The sequence below is a fragment of the Tachypleus tridentatus genome, chromosome 7 (assembly GCF_004210375.1).
Source record: "Tachypleus tridentatus isolate NWPU-2018 chromosome 7, ASM421037v1, whole genome shotgun sequence".
NCBI lineage: Eukaryota > Metazoa > Arthropoda > Merostomata > Xiphosura > Limulidae > Tachypleus > Tachypleus tridentatus.
The window spans coordinates 16,506,073-16,519,993 of NC_134831.1; the positions used below are offsets into that span (position 1 = coordinate 16,506,073).

A 13,921-nucleotide genomic window follows, 5' to 3' on the forward strand; every position below is an offset into this window, starting at 1 on the left:
ACATACTAAACATTGGATAATAACATACCAAACATTGAATAATAGCATACTAAAACTTGAATAATAGCATACTAAACATTGAATAATAACACACTAAACATTGAATAATAACATACTAAACATTGGATAATAACATACCAAACATTGAATAATAGCATACTAAAACTTGAATAATAACATACTAAACATTGAATAATAACATACTAAACATTGGATAATAACATACCAAACATTGAATAATAGCATACTAAAACTTGAATAATAACATACCAAACATTGAATAATAGCATACTAAAACTTGAATAATAACATACTAAACATTGAATAATAACATACTAAGCATTGAATAATAACATACTAAACATATTAATAATAACATACTAAACATTCAGTAATAACATACTAAACATTGAATAATAACATACTAAACATACTAATAATAACATTTTAAACATTGAATAATAACATACTAAACATTGAATAATAGCATGCTATACATTGAATAACAACATACTAAGCATTGAGAAGACGAAATAATCAGAAGTAAACATGATTTTATTTTTGATGTACTTTGAGCACTAAAAGAAATCAAAAAGCACAAGTAATTCTCACAAATAAATTGAAATTCTAATATTCAAGAGTAATTTCATGAATAAACAAAAAATTGTATGTTTAACGAGGGTTTCTTTGTGGCATAGGTATAAACGTTGAAATTTATCAGACCCCAAAACCAGTCAGACTAGTGCGAATGAAATTCAGGGCATCAGTGCTTTTTTGTCAAGCTTCTAACAGATTTGGTATTATAAAATACGCAAGTGATGAACACAATATTTATAAACAGAACATAAATGTACTATATATACATATATACACTAATTCATAGCATAAACTGAGACAAAATAGTTAATAAGGACTTCAAATAAAAAGAGATCAGAGATCTTTAGTCATGAAACGATAATATAGAAAAAAAAACAGGTATTAAATAGTACCACAAAAGTCTGTATAAAACACGAGCTTAAAGCGAGTACAGAGTACTTTAATAGTAACTTCATTGCTCCTCAAAAATAATATAACAATATTGGTTTAAAAAATTTACTTCACATAAAGATAAAAAATATGTGTTAACAGTGTCCTTCATTAAAATAATAGTGTTATTTTTTATATATATGAGTGAACAATATTCAGAAATTTAATATTAAAGAATTGATACAATAAAACTATATTTGCAAGGCTACTGTATGTCTTTAAATAATATTTGTTCAACTATGTACACGATTTTAATTTGGTGAAATACAAATCCCAAACTAGAATTCAATCGTGAATACGTATTCGCCTAATCTGAGACACTAATTGTAATAGGATACAGTCCAAATTCTGCCAATAAACATATATTTTGGACAGTTAAACATCAACTGCCACATACTTGCCCAATATAATCAAGTATGTCCAACTATGTATTAAATACAGAAGAAATATTTTATGAGAACTATTAACTAAAAGTAATTAAAAAATCTTAATTCTAGTGTAAACGATGTTATTATTGCCCCTTGAAGTTACTTTTTGTACAGAATTTGGTGTTCATTTAAAAAGTTTAAATACAGGGTGAAACAGCCAATAATAGTAAACAATAAGTATTACACTCGAATGAATCATCGCTATATTTAAAACATGATTATAAATACAGCTTTCGTATGTCAATTAAAACATTGTATTATAAAACAAGTTTCTGTTGCTTCGCTATTTTTGTCAATCAAGACCTCAGTCAAAAGTTAGTGAATTTATATTTTTAAATACTTGATAATATTTCCAAACATAGATGTTCTATAGATATTGAGTGTTTGTTTTCACCTTATGTTTATGTTTTAAATTTATAATTAAACTACTCATTCAAATTTACTTTTATCTTTACCTCTCAAAAACCTAAACATTTTATTTACTTTAAGATATGATTAGTATGATTCAGTTTATGTGACCAAAACCAATAATCTCCATAATCCTGCACTGGGAACAATATTAAATACCCAAGTTTTAAAGTATTGAATTAAGTTCAGCTATTTTATTAAATATTATTATCAAAACGACCACTTTTTTAAAATAAAACTATGAGCAGTATTAGTTTTTTATATTTCTTGAAATTATTAAAAAGACGGATAGTTTAAACTGTTCCACTGAAACTTATAAGCAGAATTAACTACATTGAATCCTAGGCATCTTGTTACTTGTTGAACTTACGTAAAAGGCCCGGCATAGCGAAATGGTTAAGACACTCGACTTGTAATACGATGGTCGCAGGTTCGAATCTCCTTCACACCAAATATGCTCGCCCTTTCAGCTCTGGGGCGTTGTATAGTGACGTTTAACCCCACTATTCGTTGATAAAAGAGTAGCTCAAATTAGAGACGGCTATCGCCGATGCGGAATTCAAACCAAACCAATACGCACAAATCTGCGTAAAAACTTAACACTAGGTTTTTAATTCGATTAATCGATAAACAATTTTTATGAGCTTTCGCGCCCGTTTCTCATGAGGATATAATATATACATTCTTAAAGTATTTTCTTATTTCTTCGCTTGGAAACATTTGTTTGTTTGTAGAAAGCACATAGCTACGCAATAGACTATCTCTGCTCTGCCCATCAGGGGAATTGAATGAGTGTATGTGTGTTTTCGTGTAACAAAGTCACATCAGGCTATCTGCTATGTCTACCGAGGGGAATAGAACCCCTGGTTTTAGCGTTGTAAAACCGTAGACTTATCGCTGTACCAGCGGGAGACGGTAGTAAATGAAACCCGTTTTCTAGTGTTGTAAGTCCACGGAGTGCCACTGGAGGGTCATTCATATACATTTCCATAAGAATAGAAACATTATATATAGGGGTATTTTTGTACATTCTATTCAGCCCTTGCGAACAGTTAAGTATTACTAACGCTAAGGTATTGTTTCTTTATAATAGTCTGTAAAATATGATAGCATAATTCATCATACGATATTAATAAAAAGAAGCCTTTAAAATAAATAAAATTTATTTTGCTTTCAGTTGCATGAGAATAATTTTATAAATTACTTTTATAAACACTTTATTTCTGAGAGCTTTCGAAGTCGTCCGCTTTTGTACTCATTTCAAAAAAGGGAGTTGATTAAAGTTTGGACGTTGTAAAATAAGTTTCTTCAAGATCAGCATTTAAGTTTGTTTGTTTTTCTCAAATTTTCTCTCACCTCTTCCCTGCTGGTACAGTGGTATATCTACGAATTTACAACACTAAAATCAGGTGTTCGATTGCCCTCTGTGGACTCAGTAGATGGTCCGATGTGGCTTTGCTGTAAGAAAACACAAATACACCTCTTCAACACCAACACGTTGGGTCTGTACCCTAGGGTTTGCATGGTAAGACTTCAAAAAATATCTGTGATACTTTAAGATTTTTCTAGTAAATCATTTTTCTTGCAAACTAAAATTAACATCAAAAAACAAAAATATAAATAACTAAAGTTATAAATACTGGTAACCATTACGTGTAGAGAGGACAGTTAATATATGCAAAGAAGTTCCTAACACATTCTATGAGCTAAGGAATTTTTATCTATCACATTTTCATGTGAAGATTGCTTTGAATCGACTAAGAGAAAAACCCAAATCCAGTGAAAAAAACGGATAAAGTATAACTTTCATCGCGAACAACCAGGAACGAATCTCGCCTAACACGAGCAAATGATAAAAATTAGCTAATAATTAGATAATTAGTATCTGTTTAGTTGCTAACTAGTAATTGCACTTTCTTATGTTTTTTATGCGTTTTAAACGTGTTTCTAAAAGTAGAATATTTTTCAAAATATTTCAAACCTTAGAGTAATTAAATAATTCAAAGATTTGTGTTTCCTAATCAAATAATTTTAGTGGCAGGTTTCTATAGTGAATGTATGAAATAGCAATATGATATATGATTTTATTTCAGATTAAAATTGAAAAATCTTATAATTTGGAAAAAAAGGTAAAACGTGTTATAAAACATATGAAAGTAAAAAAATAATTGGATACGTGATATCAAACCTCGTATTCTTTGTAATGGCTTGATTATGTAAAGCATACGTGAATATATGTTTACTTGTGTTTACAGGTATTGGAATTGTAACCTAAAATTTAAATGATCTAAAGTAATTAAAACACGAAAGTGAGTCAAAGACTGAAACATATCGAATTCCAAAGTTCGAAGACCTTTACGATTTAATAAGGTCTAAATGAAAATGTGTTCTGTTCATAATTTTAAAGGGCTGTATAATTAGTTTAATACTTTTTGTCAACTGAATAACAGACATTAATTTACAACAACTATCCAAATTACAAAACACATGACATAGTACAAAAATGACTAATTATTAACTGACTATAACTCACTTAAAGCCCCACAGTAGTAAAAATCACTAAGGTGATAGCCAGGCAACACCAAACGAGGTTTGAGACATAAGGGGGGAAAACTTGCATTTAGATTCTCTTTTAACTTATTTCTCAAGTAAATTATTATATTATTGTTCGAATACTCAACGATAATAAACTTAACACACCAAAGCATGGCCTACCCCAAAGCTTTAACTTTAATTCCAAAAGAAACAAATGAGTAGATTACTCAGAATAAACCAGATGAAAGTGTTTTTTATTTATAAGTCTTGTGTATAGAATTACTGACGATATTATTTTCAAGGTTCATGAAGAGACGTATTAGTTTCTGCTTACCTACATTATTGACAAGAACGTACGATTTGGGCAAAAATAATAATGAATATGTTTTATTACATCTTGAAGGGACAATAAATACATGTCATGTTTTCAAAAGAGTAATAATGAATATGTTTTATTACATCTTGAAGGGACAATAAATACATGTCATGTTTCCAAAAGAGTAATAATGAATATGTTTTATTACATCTTGAAGGGACAATAAATACATGTCATGTTTCCAAAAGAGTAATAATGAATATGTTTTATTACATCTTGAAGGGACAATAAATACATGTCATGTTTTCAAAAGAACAAAACCTCTGCTAATTCAATAATTTCTTACTGATAAATTAAAAAAGGAAAAAGTGAGATTTAAGATTTCTTGGTTTAATACAAAGAAGTTTGTTTTTCAGTATTTCAATCGGTATCATAAGCTTATTGACTAGTTATTAATAACTTATAAATGCATTATTTAAATATATGTACCTTTCAAATATTATTTATAATAATTATTATATAACAAGTATCCCATATATTTAATTTTTGTGTATTTTGTCTTTAAGCTATTATGTCTTTATCTTTTTTTTCAGTCATAGTTCGTCCGTAAACTGTTATGTTATACAATTTCCTTTTCATCAAGAAATGTAATGTGAGAAAAAACAGAACTGATTAACTTCAATGCTTTTCTTCGGAATCAGTACTGTATATCCGTCTTTGAGATATTAATATCTTTGGAAGCAGCAAGAGGTGGGTCATTGTTGACATTGGACACAGCTGGCATGCTTACCTCTTCTAACAACCAGTACGTCATAAGCTTTCCTTTTCCCTGAAAGATAATTCCAATTTTGTTTTGTGTTTAAACTCATTACGATGATTCTCACAACTTCATCTTAAAATATATCTTATATTAGTAATTTTTATTTTTCATATATTAAGCTTTTATTGTCAGAATAAAAAGAAATATATTTTTAAAAATATTATTTAAATTCTTTCTCCATTGTAAGCTGAGTTGTAAAAACCTAAAACTATTCATAATTGTTAAATAACTAAACAAAAACTATTTTTGGAATACACCACGAAATAGATACGAAATGATAAAACGATGCTGTTTTTTTGCATTGTCTTTGTTACTAAGTGACTGAGAAAGGACAACTAAAACAACCATTTCAGATATAAATAATTCAACATTTAGTTTAATGTAACGTCGTTTGAAAACTTGACGTTTTAATTTCATCTGTTTTAACTTTATTTCATCTGTTTATCTATGAACTCAAACTGTGTATTGTAAAACATTTTCTACAAGCATCAACCACTGATAATAGGTAATTACTATTGTATGTAATGATCTTTGTTCATGTGGTATTAACTGGGCATTATAATCTTCACTAATAATGATTCATAAAGGTCGTAAGCTCATGAGCCACATTTTGCAGAATTGAGTTTGTCAAACTCACTGTTGTACGTTAACTTAAATCTAGAAGCAAAAAATAAAATAAAAATTCGGTAGATAAAAAGACTTATTTAGATACTAAATATATACTAAAGTTGTTTTTATGAAACGTAATGATTTTAATACAATTCGGAATATTTTGTTAAGATGGTAATATACTTTTCAGTGTTGAAAATGATAAATTTATTGCCGATGTCAAGGAAGTGATGTCTTTTTGTGGATCAGTTTTTCACATTCAAATATGATAAAATAAAAGTTAAACATATTGAAAGGGTTATGGTGAAAACTGTACTTTTCCATTGGCAGTTTAAGTCCTTCTGACTAATCATTTAACATTTCTACTTTTATCTGCCTCCTGGTGGCGTAGCGGAATGTATTCGGACTTACAACGCTATAAATCGGGTGTCGATCCCAGTGGTGGGCAAAGCACAAATAGCCCATTGTGTAGTCTCGTGCTTAATTACAAACTAAAAAAAGAAACAAACCTACTTCACGTTTCTCTGGTAGGAAACTTGGTGGCTTATGAAGGCAAATGTAGTTTTACTTCCGTGCAATGGACACAGAGGAGATGGTTCATAAACAAACTCACCTTCATTTCCACTTCTCCCCTCAGTTCTAGTCTGAAATTTCCGAAGAAGTCAAGAACTTCCTTCGTTTTCGGACTAACGTGAATCTTCAGAGCTGAAACAATTAAAATTGATGCTAAAAATTCATCATCGTTGTTTAATAACAGCTAACATGTGTAAGGGAGACCGAAGGTCGTTGGCCACGGGAACAAGTTAAATTATAACTTCATTATGCTGAAGCTGGTAACCTTGACATCATGACCACTAAAACATCTAAACACGTGTCACGTGATCGAAGTATTTTTCGTGTGCAGGAGTGAAAATTACTATTTTCACAAAGGTAAGTAAATAAATTCTATTTTTATATTCTATTCAGCACTTTCTTAAGATGATTTAAATTACAAAATATTCAAAAAATTTATTTTTCGGTTATATAATTTTGCTAACTGTGACTGGGATAACACATGCAAGTCATTCATAGCAAAATGGTGGATTCTGGTATATCGACATATTTTACTCAGGGCAGATTGACACGCGAGTCAGTTGTCCCCACAATGAAATGTTGCGTGTATTTCTTCATGCACTTAAAACAAAGATAGACAAAGATTGAACGTATTGGTTTTTTCTCATTACTAAAATTAGAAAATAATTCGACGAACAAAAACAAACTAGCAAAAACAATAAGCCAGTTTCTGTGATCCGTCACTGACTTAGATATGTTTTAAAGAAATTCAACCCTAATCAGCAGCCCATCACAAGGGTACAACCATAAACAAGACTGGGCTTCTTGTAACGAAGCTTATTTGGTTTGTAGTTGTATCTCTACGGCTAATTCCATAACTTTTAATCAATCACTAAACAACACCCCCTTAAACAAAGGGTTGAGAGCAAGTTTCATGACAATCGTGGACACTATAAAGCTGTGATGGTACGGATTATATCAGAACTATATGCTGTCATTGTTTGATTTTCGCTTTGTAGAGTTCTACGTAGCAGCCCTTTCTGACGTAAAATATCTATGTTCTTAATTACCAACATATATTCAGATTGGAAGCTTAGAACTTCCAAGATACTCCTTGTACTTAATAACATTGGCAAAGAAACATTGGTCAACTTGAGGCACCTCGTGTTCAACTTCAAAACAAACAAATTGTTTCTAATTAATCACTGCCAGCGTATAATACATTTAAGAAGTGATAGTAATGGTTGTTCGATATTCTAATATATAATAAAATAGTTTCCATTTCGTTTCTCATGGCCAGGTGGTTGGGATGCTCGACTTGTAATCTGCGAAAAACGGATTCTAACCCCTTCGCCAAACATGCTCGCCTTTTTAGCTGTAGAGGGGTTACAAACTTTCAATCGATCTCACTGTTCGTTGGTAGAAGAGTTTACTAAATTAGGGACAACTGGTGCAGATGGTCCTCGTGTAGCTTTACACAAAACTCAAAATAAATCAAACCAGTCGTGAATGTCTTATACTGTTAAAACTCAGCTGCAGCTAATGACAAATATCTGACTATCGTAGTATCCAAATACAATTATTGTTAAGCGCCATCTCGTGTGAGAAACATTTAATGCTTTTTTGTTTTATCCTTTAAGTAAATGATGCACCTAAAGTCACATACAATTACACCAAAGAAGGTCAGTCGTGTGTAAGTTTTAGATACTGGAACATTTTAAGTTCCAAGCATGTTAAATATTCTAGTACGATATTAATCAAATATTAACTACAAATTTATACGTACGTTCTCCATTAGACTCCATCCGAGATGCCGTGTTTACAGTATCACCAAACAAACAGTATCTGGGCATCTTCAATCCCACAACACCTGCTGCACACGGACCTGAAATTAAACACAAAACTTATGTTGCTAAGTAACTTAATTTCTGCCATTGAGGTTTAAAATAAACCTCTGCAACAATACGCGTTCTTGTACTGCCGTTACAGAATAATCAACTAACAACATCTGGTTGCCCTAATTCAAATTTTTAAAAAAACGTTTAATTGTTTTAATACAGATTTTTAACAACATTTACTTGCCTCAATTCAAATTTCTTACAACATTTAATTATCCTAATATAGATTTCTAACAACATCTGATTGCCCCAACTCAAATTTCTAACAACATTTGCTTGCCTCAATATAGATTTCTAACATTTGCTTGTCTTAATACAGATTTCTAACAATATTTGCCCGCCTTAATTCAAATCTCTAACAACATTTGATTGCCCTAATACAATTTTACAAGATACGCAAATATTTGAGTTTAAATAGAAAAAAAAATAAGTGAACAAGTACGCCCGATTCAGTAGTTTCTGGCATCTTCAAGGTGAAGGATCGAATAAGAGTATAACGTATTATTAAAGGGTTAAGTTTACTTCTAGAAAATGAAACTTAAGAGTTGCTTATCCATCTGGAAGATTTAAAGTTTAGGGCTTTTAAATAGTTATTTCCATTAAAGAGTTTAAAATATTCAGCGGGCTAATAAAGCACAAAACAAAAATTTCTGAAATTCCATGGTATTTCAGAGCTCGTGTTATAATTTAGTGAATGCATCTTAGGGACAGTCAACCCACATCAGGAGAATATAGGTTATAATGAGCAACACAACTGATTATACTTTATAACTTAGTTTGTTTTATTTATCCTTTTTCTATTGTCCCAAGCCTGTGAAACCATAACACAGTTCTCGTTTTCCAAGACGACTGGTAAATGGAATCCTGAAGTTTTATTGTCTTTATTTGAATCTGAACTTGGTATAAAATTTCTGAGTAATAAGAAACGTAATCAAGTATGATACAGCCGGTCTAAATGAGTAACAACAGTTTTCATTTAAAATGTAGATCTACACTCCATGTCATTACACAAGACATTGTAGTCAACGTTATTCAATTGTGACCTCTGTCAATATGAGCCACTTCCTTTTTCTCCCGTTCATAATAAAAAATACTGAACATTCTGACTAAATGATGTTCGATTCAAGTGTGGTTAAACAAAGTGGAGTAATTATTTAACTCAAAGACTTTATTCACAGTTTTGCAATAACAAAATCACGTGAAGAAGAAACTTTTTTTGCCGTTTTAGCATAATGCTACACAATGGACTATCAGCGTTCTTTCCATCGTGAGTAATTGAACCATGGATTTTAACATTGTAGGTTTACAACATTACCGTCGACTCACTGGAAGGGGAAAGAAGTTTGTTCGTTTTAGAACAAAACAATCATGGGCTATTTGTTGTGTCCACTGGGAAGTTCGAATCTCCGATTTTTTTATTGTAAACTCATAAACTTTCCCCTGACCCCAAGGGAAATAGCGGAAAAAGAACTGAATTCACACTTGTTTAGTTTGATTTGTTTTGAATTTCGTGCAAAGCTACTCGAGGGCTATCTGTGCCAGCCGTCTCTAATTTAGCAGTGTAAGACTAGAGGGAAGGCAGCTAGTCATCATCACCCACCGCCAAACTTTGGTCTACTCTTTTACCAACGAATAGTAGGATTGACCGTTACATTATAACGCCCCTACGGCTGAAAGGGCGAGCATGTTTGGCGCGACGGGGATGCGAACCCGCGACTCTCATGTTATGAGGCAATCACACTTACAACTGATGTAATGCCATGCCAAATACAAGGCTCACTGTTTACAACAGATACATATAAATATGTACACAAATAAAGAAGTCTATATTTAATCTTTTAGTATTAAACACCAAGAAATGACAAATCAATAAAACAACGTATTTTTTAAAATAAGATTATACACACGTCGTTTCTCAAGTTTACTTCCGATTTATTTTCATATCCCAAACTTGACAAAAAAATTTGCTATTCTTCATATTCGAAATTCATTGCATTGTTACCCTTATCACATGATTGGGAAAGGATAAGCTTACATCTCAAACTGATAATTATAAATGCATTGTAATTAACATCATCAATGTATTACAATCTTTTTCTGTAATAACATATAAGTAATTACATTACTCTGATCCACTGTATTTTATTCAGCGAAGGTAAAATCCATCCATACATAGTACGAGCCTGGTTCTGTTAGGTATTACCTTGATAGAGAAATAATTACATCTAACTGTATGAAATGTTTCAACTCGTCACATTATCTTTGCTTTAAAGATGATAATTATTGACATTTGATTCATCAACTAAGGTTTCACTTCCTTGCTACCTCGGGTAGAATAAGTTCATCATAGTATGAGATGAAGTGTTTTTGTTAATTAGTTGTTCAACTTTAGTTTAAAACTTAGAATCAAGAGAGTTTTCTTAATGGTCACCCATCTGTCGCTTAGTCCATTATTTTGAAGCCCGGCATGGCCAGGTGGTTAAGGCGATCGATTCATAATATGAGGGTCGCGGGTTCGAATCCCCGTCATACCAAACATGTTCGCCTTTTCAGCCGTGGGGGCGTTATTATGTGACGATCAATCCCACTATTCATTTTGCGCTTGCTCCTAGATAACTGGGATTCGTGTCGTTAACCCAGTGTAGCCATATGCATTTCTTTAACATGTGAACATACTGTCTTTCAGTCCTTATTAATCAATGTGATTTGTTTAATACAAATGTTAGTAGCCAAGGCTTGTTTTTCCACAAGAAAAGAAAATGCGAGCTTAAATCAAACTTTTTAAAAGCCACCAAAAAAATTCCAATAACATTTTATAAAATCAGAATATTCAATAAGTATTGTTTATTTCTTAAACTCCTAAATTAGTGACGGTTAGCGCAGGTAGACCTCGTGTAGCTTTGCGCGAAATTCGAAACAAACAAATTTCTTCTCAGTAGTACAACATCAGATGTTCTTACCAGAAAAACGAACAAACCTAAACCAGATTCGGATGTGTTAACATTGTTATGCAGAGATTATTCCATATTTGAGGTTCAAAGAAACATAAAAATGGTTAAACTTATTACAAGTGTTTTAGTGAAGAAGAAACTATATTGTTATATGTTATTTTTTGAGGAAAGAGTATATGTGTGTTTCCTTTAACGTCTATTAAGTGGTACATTTTCAAATGCAATGTTTTAACGGGAGGATTTTCCTTAATATATGTATAATTAAATTACAATCAGGAATTGTTTTTATTTCTTAAACTTTATTATTCTATATAATTGCTAATACTTTTCATGAACAGCGAGGAAAACTGTGATAGTATTAAGAAATAGTTACGTTACCAGAATGGATACCAATGCGAAGTTTCAGTTGTTCTCCTGGTCTGTGACGTATCTTGAAGGTCATTACTGCGTTGAGTAGAGCTAACGACATCCTAGCAACCTCTCTACCATGAAGATTACCATTTCTCACCGGAAGTCCGGAAACAACCATGTACGCATCACCTATCGTTTCCACCTAATTTAAACAAACGTATTATAGTAATGAAGTCTACCGTAAGACACACAGTTACTGTTTCTTTATGATGCTTACAACGTACCATGACAAGCTAATACTGTCTGCAAAAATTACGAAACTACATTTGATAATTTTCAAATGACTGAGTAAAATTAAAATAATAAAAATATAAAAACATTAAATCATATCTTTTTATCCTTTTCTGCATATATATTATTAAACCTTAGTGGTAAAAGAAAATAATATTTTGGTCATAAGAATATTCTATAGCCACTTTTAGCTTAACATGATTTATATGATGTTCATGTTCAACGTGTAGGAAGGAATTCAGGGCCCTTTGAAACTATAATGTTTTCAAATCGTAATTAATACCAATAATATATTCTGTAATTGTTAAAAATATAATTCTTTTTCTTCCTTCTTGAAAATAAGTAACTAGTAAATATATATTTAAGAAAAAATGTAAGTAAACAAGTAAATTCAGTGACGATTTTAGAAATACAAAATCTCTAGATTACTTGCTCTAGTGGATTTATTAATGATGGATTTTTCTTGTATTCCAAATTCGTGTAGAGCAATTCCCTAACATGTATACCAAAAATATATAAGAAAAAACTCAATATAATTTTTTAACTTTCTCTTGTAATTTTATTCGTTCTACGGTTGAAAAGGTCGACATGTCTTTATTAAAATATTAATAATAGCAATAATTGTATAAATAACACATTTCCTTGGAAACAAAACATATTTTTGCCTCAGTACTTAAAAGTTACGAAACATTTTATGACGAATTTACAAAAGTCGAAAAATGATAACTTTAATTTATATGCGTATTGCCAGTTTTAATGCTCTTCATGTCATGTATATATATATATAAACATCATACTCTTCAGTCGTTTCGTGTCGCAAACATGCAACATTTGTGAAAACCGTCTACAAAATACGCTGTGTATTACTTCTCGCTACAGTTTTTGATTAGGTGATTGTATCCTGTTACTCAATTAATTATATCACTTTGTATCTATATTTACCTTTGCAAACAAGAAAAAAAATTTAATGTGGATCGTAGATAAATAAGATAAGTAGTATTAAGAAAATTGACTCAATTATGTCAGGTAATTTATTTCATGTTTATTAAAACCACTCGAAATATTAACATAAATACTGGAATATTAACAAAACTAGAAATAAACAGCTTCTGTGTTTGCTCCCATTTATAAGAAACTGAGCTCGTCAGAGGAAATACACTAACATCAAACTTCAAGTTTCTTTCTTCACACAACAGTAATTGATTTCACCTTAAGATTATCTAATTCTATTTCTAAATCCTACGCGACACACAAATACAAATATTTGGGGAATTACTTAAGGGAAAGTATAACTAACATTTTACGCTGTCACTTATTTTTACGAACACGTAAATCACTTTATAAATATACGTTTCACTACGGGCCCGGCATGGCCAAGCGTGTTAAGGCGTTCGACTCGTAATCCGAGGGGCGCCGGTTCGAATCCCGGTCGCACCAAACATGCTCGCCCTCTCAGCCGTGGGGGCGTTATAATGTGACGGTCAATCCCACTATTCGTTTGTAAAAGAGTAGCCCAAGAGTTGGCGGTGGGTGGTGATGACTAGCTGCCTTCCCTCTAGTCTTACACTGCTAAATTAGAGACGGCTGACACAGATAGCTCTCGAGTAGCTTTGCACGAAATTCAAAAAACACAGAAACGTTTCAGTATATTCCCAAGCGCATTTGAGTCAAGTATTTAATAAACTGTTGTAAAATCTAACATTATTTTATATTTCAGAAGAATCCTTAAATTTAAA

The 13,921-nt window shown here is 31.4% G+C and overlaps 1 protein-coding gene across 8 annotated transcripts in view; it reads right to left on the minus strand.

The window, feature by feature from the left end:
• Nucleotides 1-4,833: 4,833 nt before the first annotated feature.
• Nucleotides 4,834-13,921, minus strand: part of LOC143255200 (atrial natriuretic peptide receptor 1-like) — a 140,911-nt gene continuing 131,823 nt past the window's right edge. For all 8 annotated transcript variants that reach the window (XM_076510482.1, XM_076510483.1, XM_076510480.1 and 5 more), the window contains 4 exons: nucleotides 11,922-12,096; nucleotides 8,481-8,579; nucleotides 6,756-6,847; nucleotides 4,834-5,542 (listed from right to left, as the gene is read on the minus strand). In XM_076510482.1, coding sequence (XP_076366597.1) covers nucleotides 5,411-5,542; nucleotides 6,756-6,847; nucleotides 8,481-8,579; nucleotides 11,922-12,096 — 498 coding nt within the window. In that variant the 3' untranslated portion in view covers nucleotides 4,834-5,410. The remainder of the gene's footprint in view (nucleotides 5,543-6,755; nucleotides 6,848-8,480; nucleotides 8,580-11,921; nucleotides 12,097-13,921) is intronic.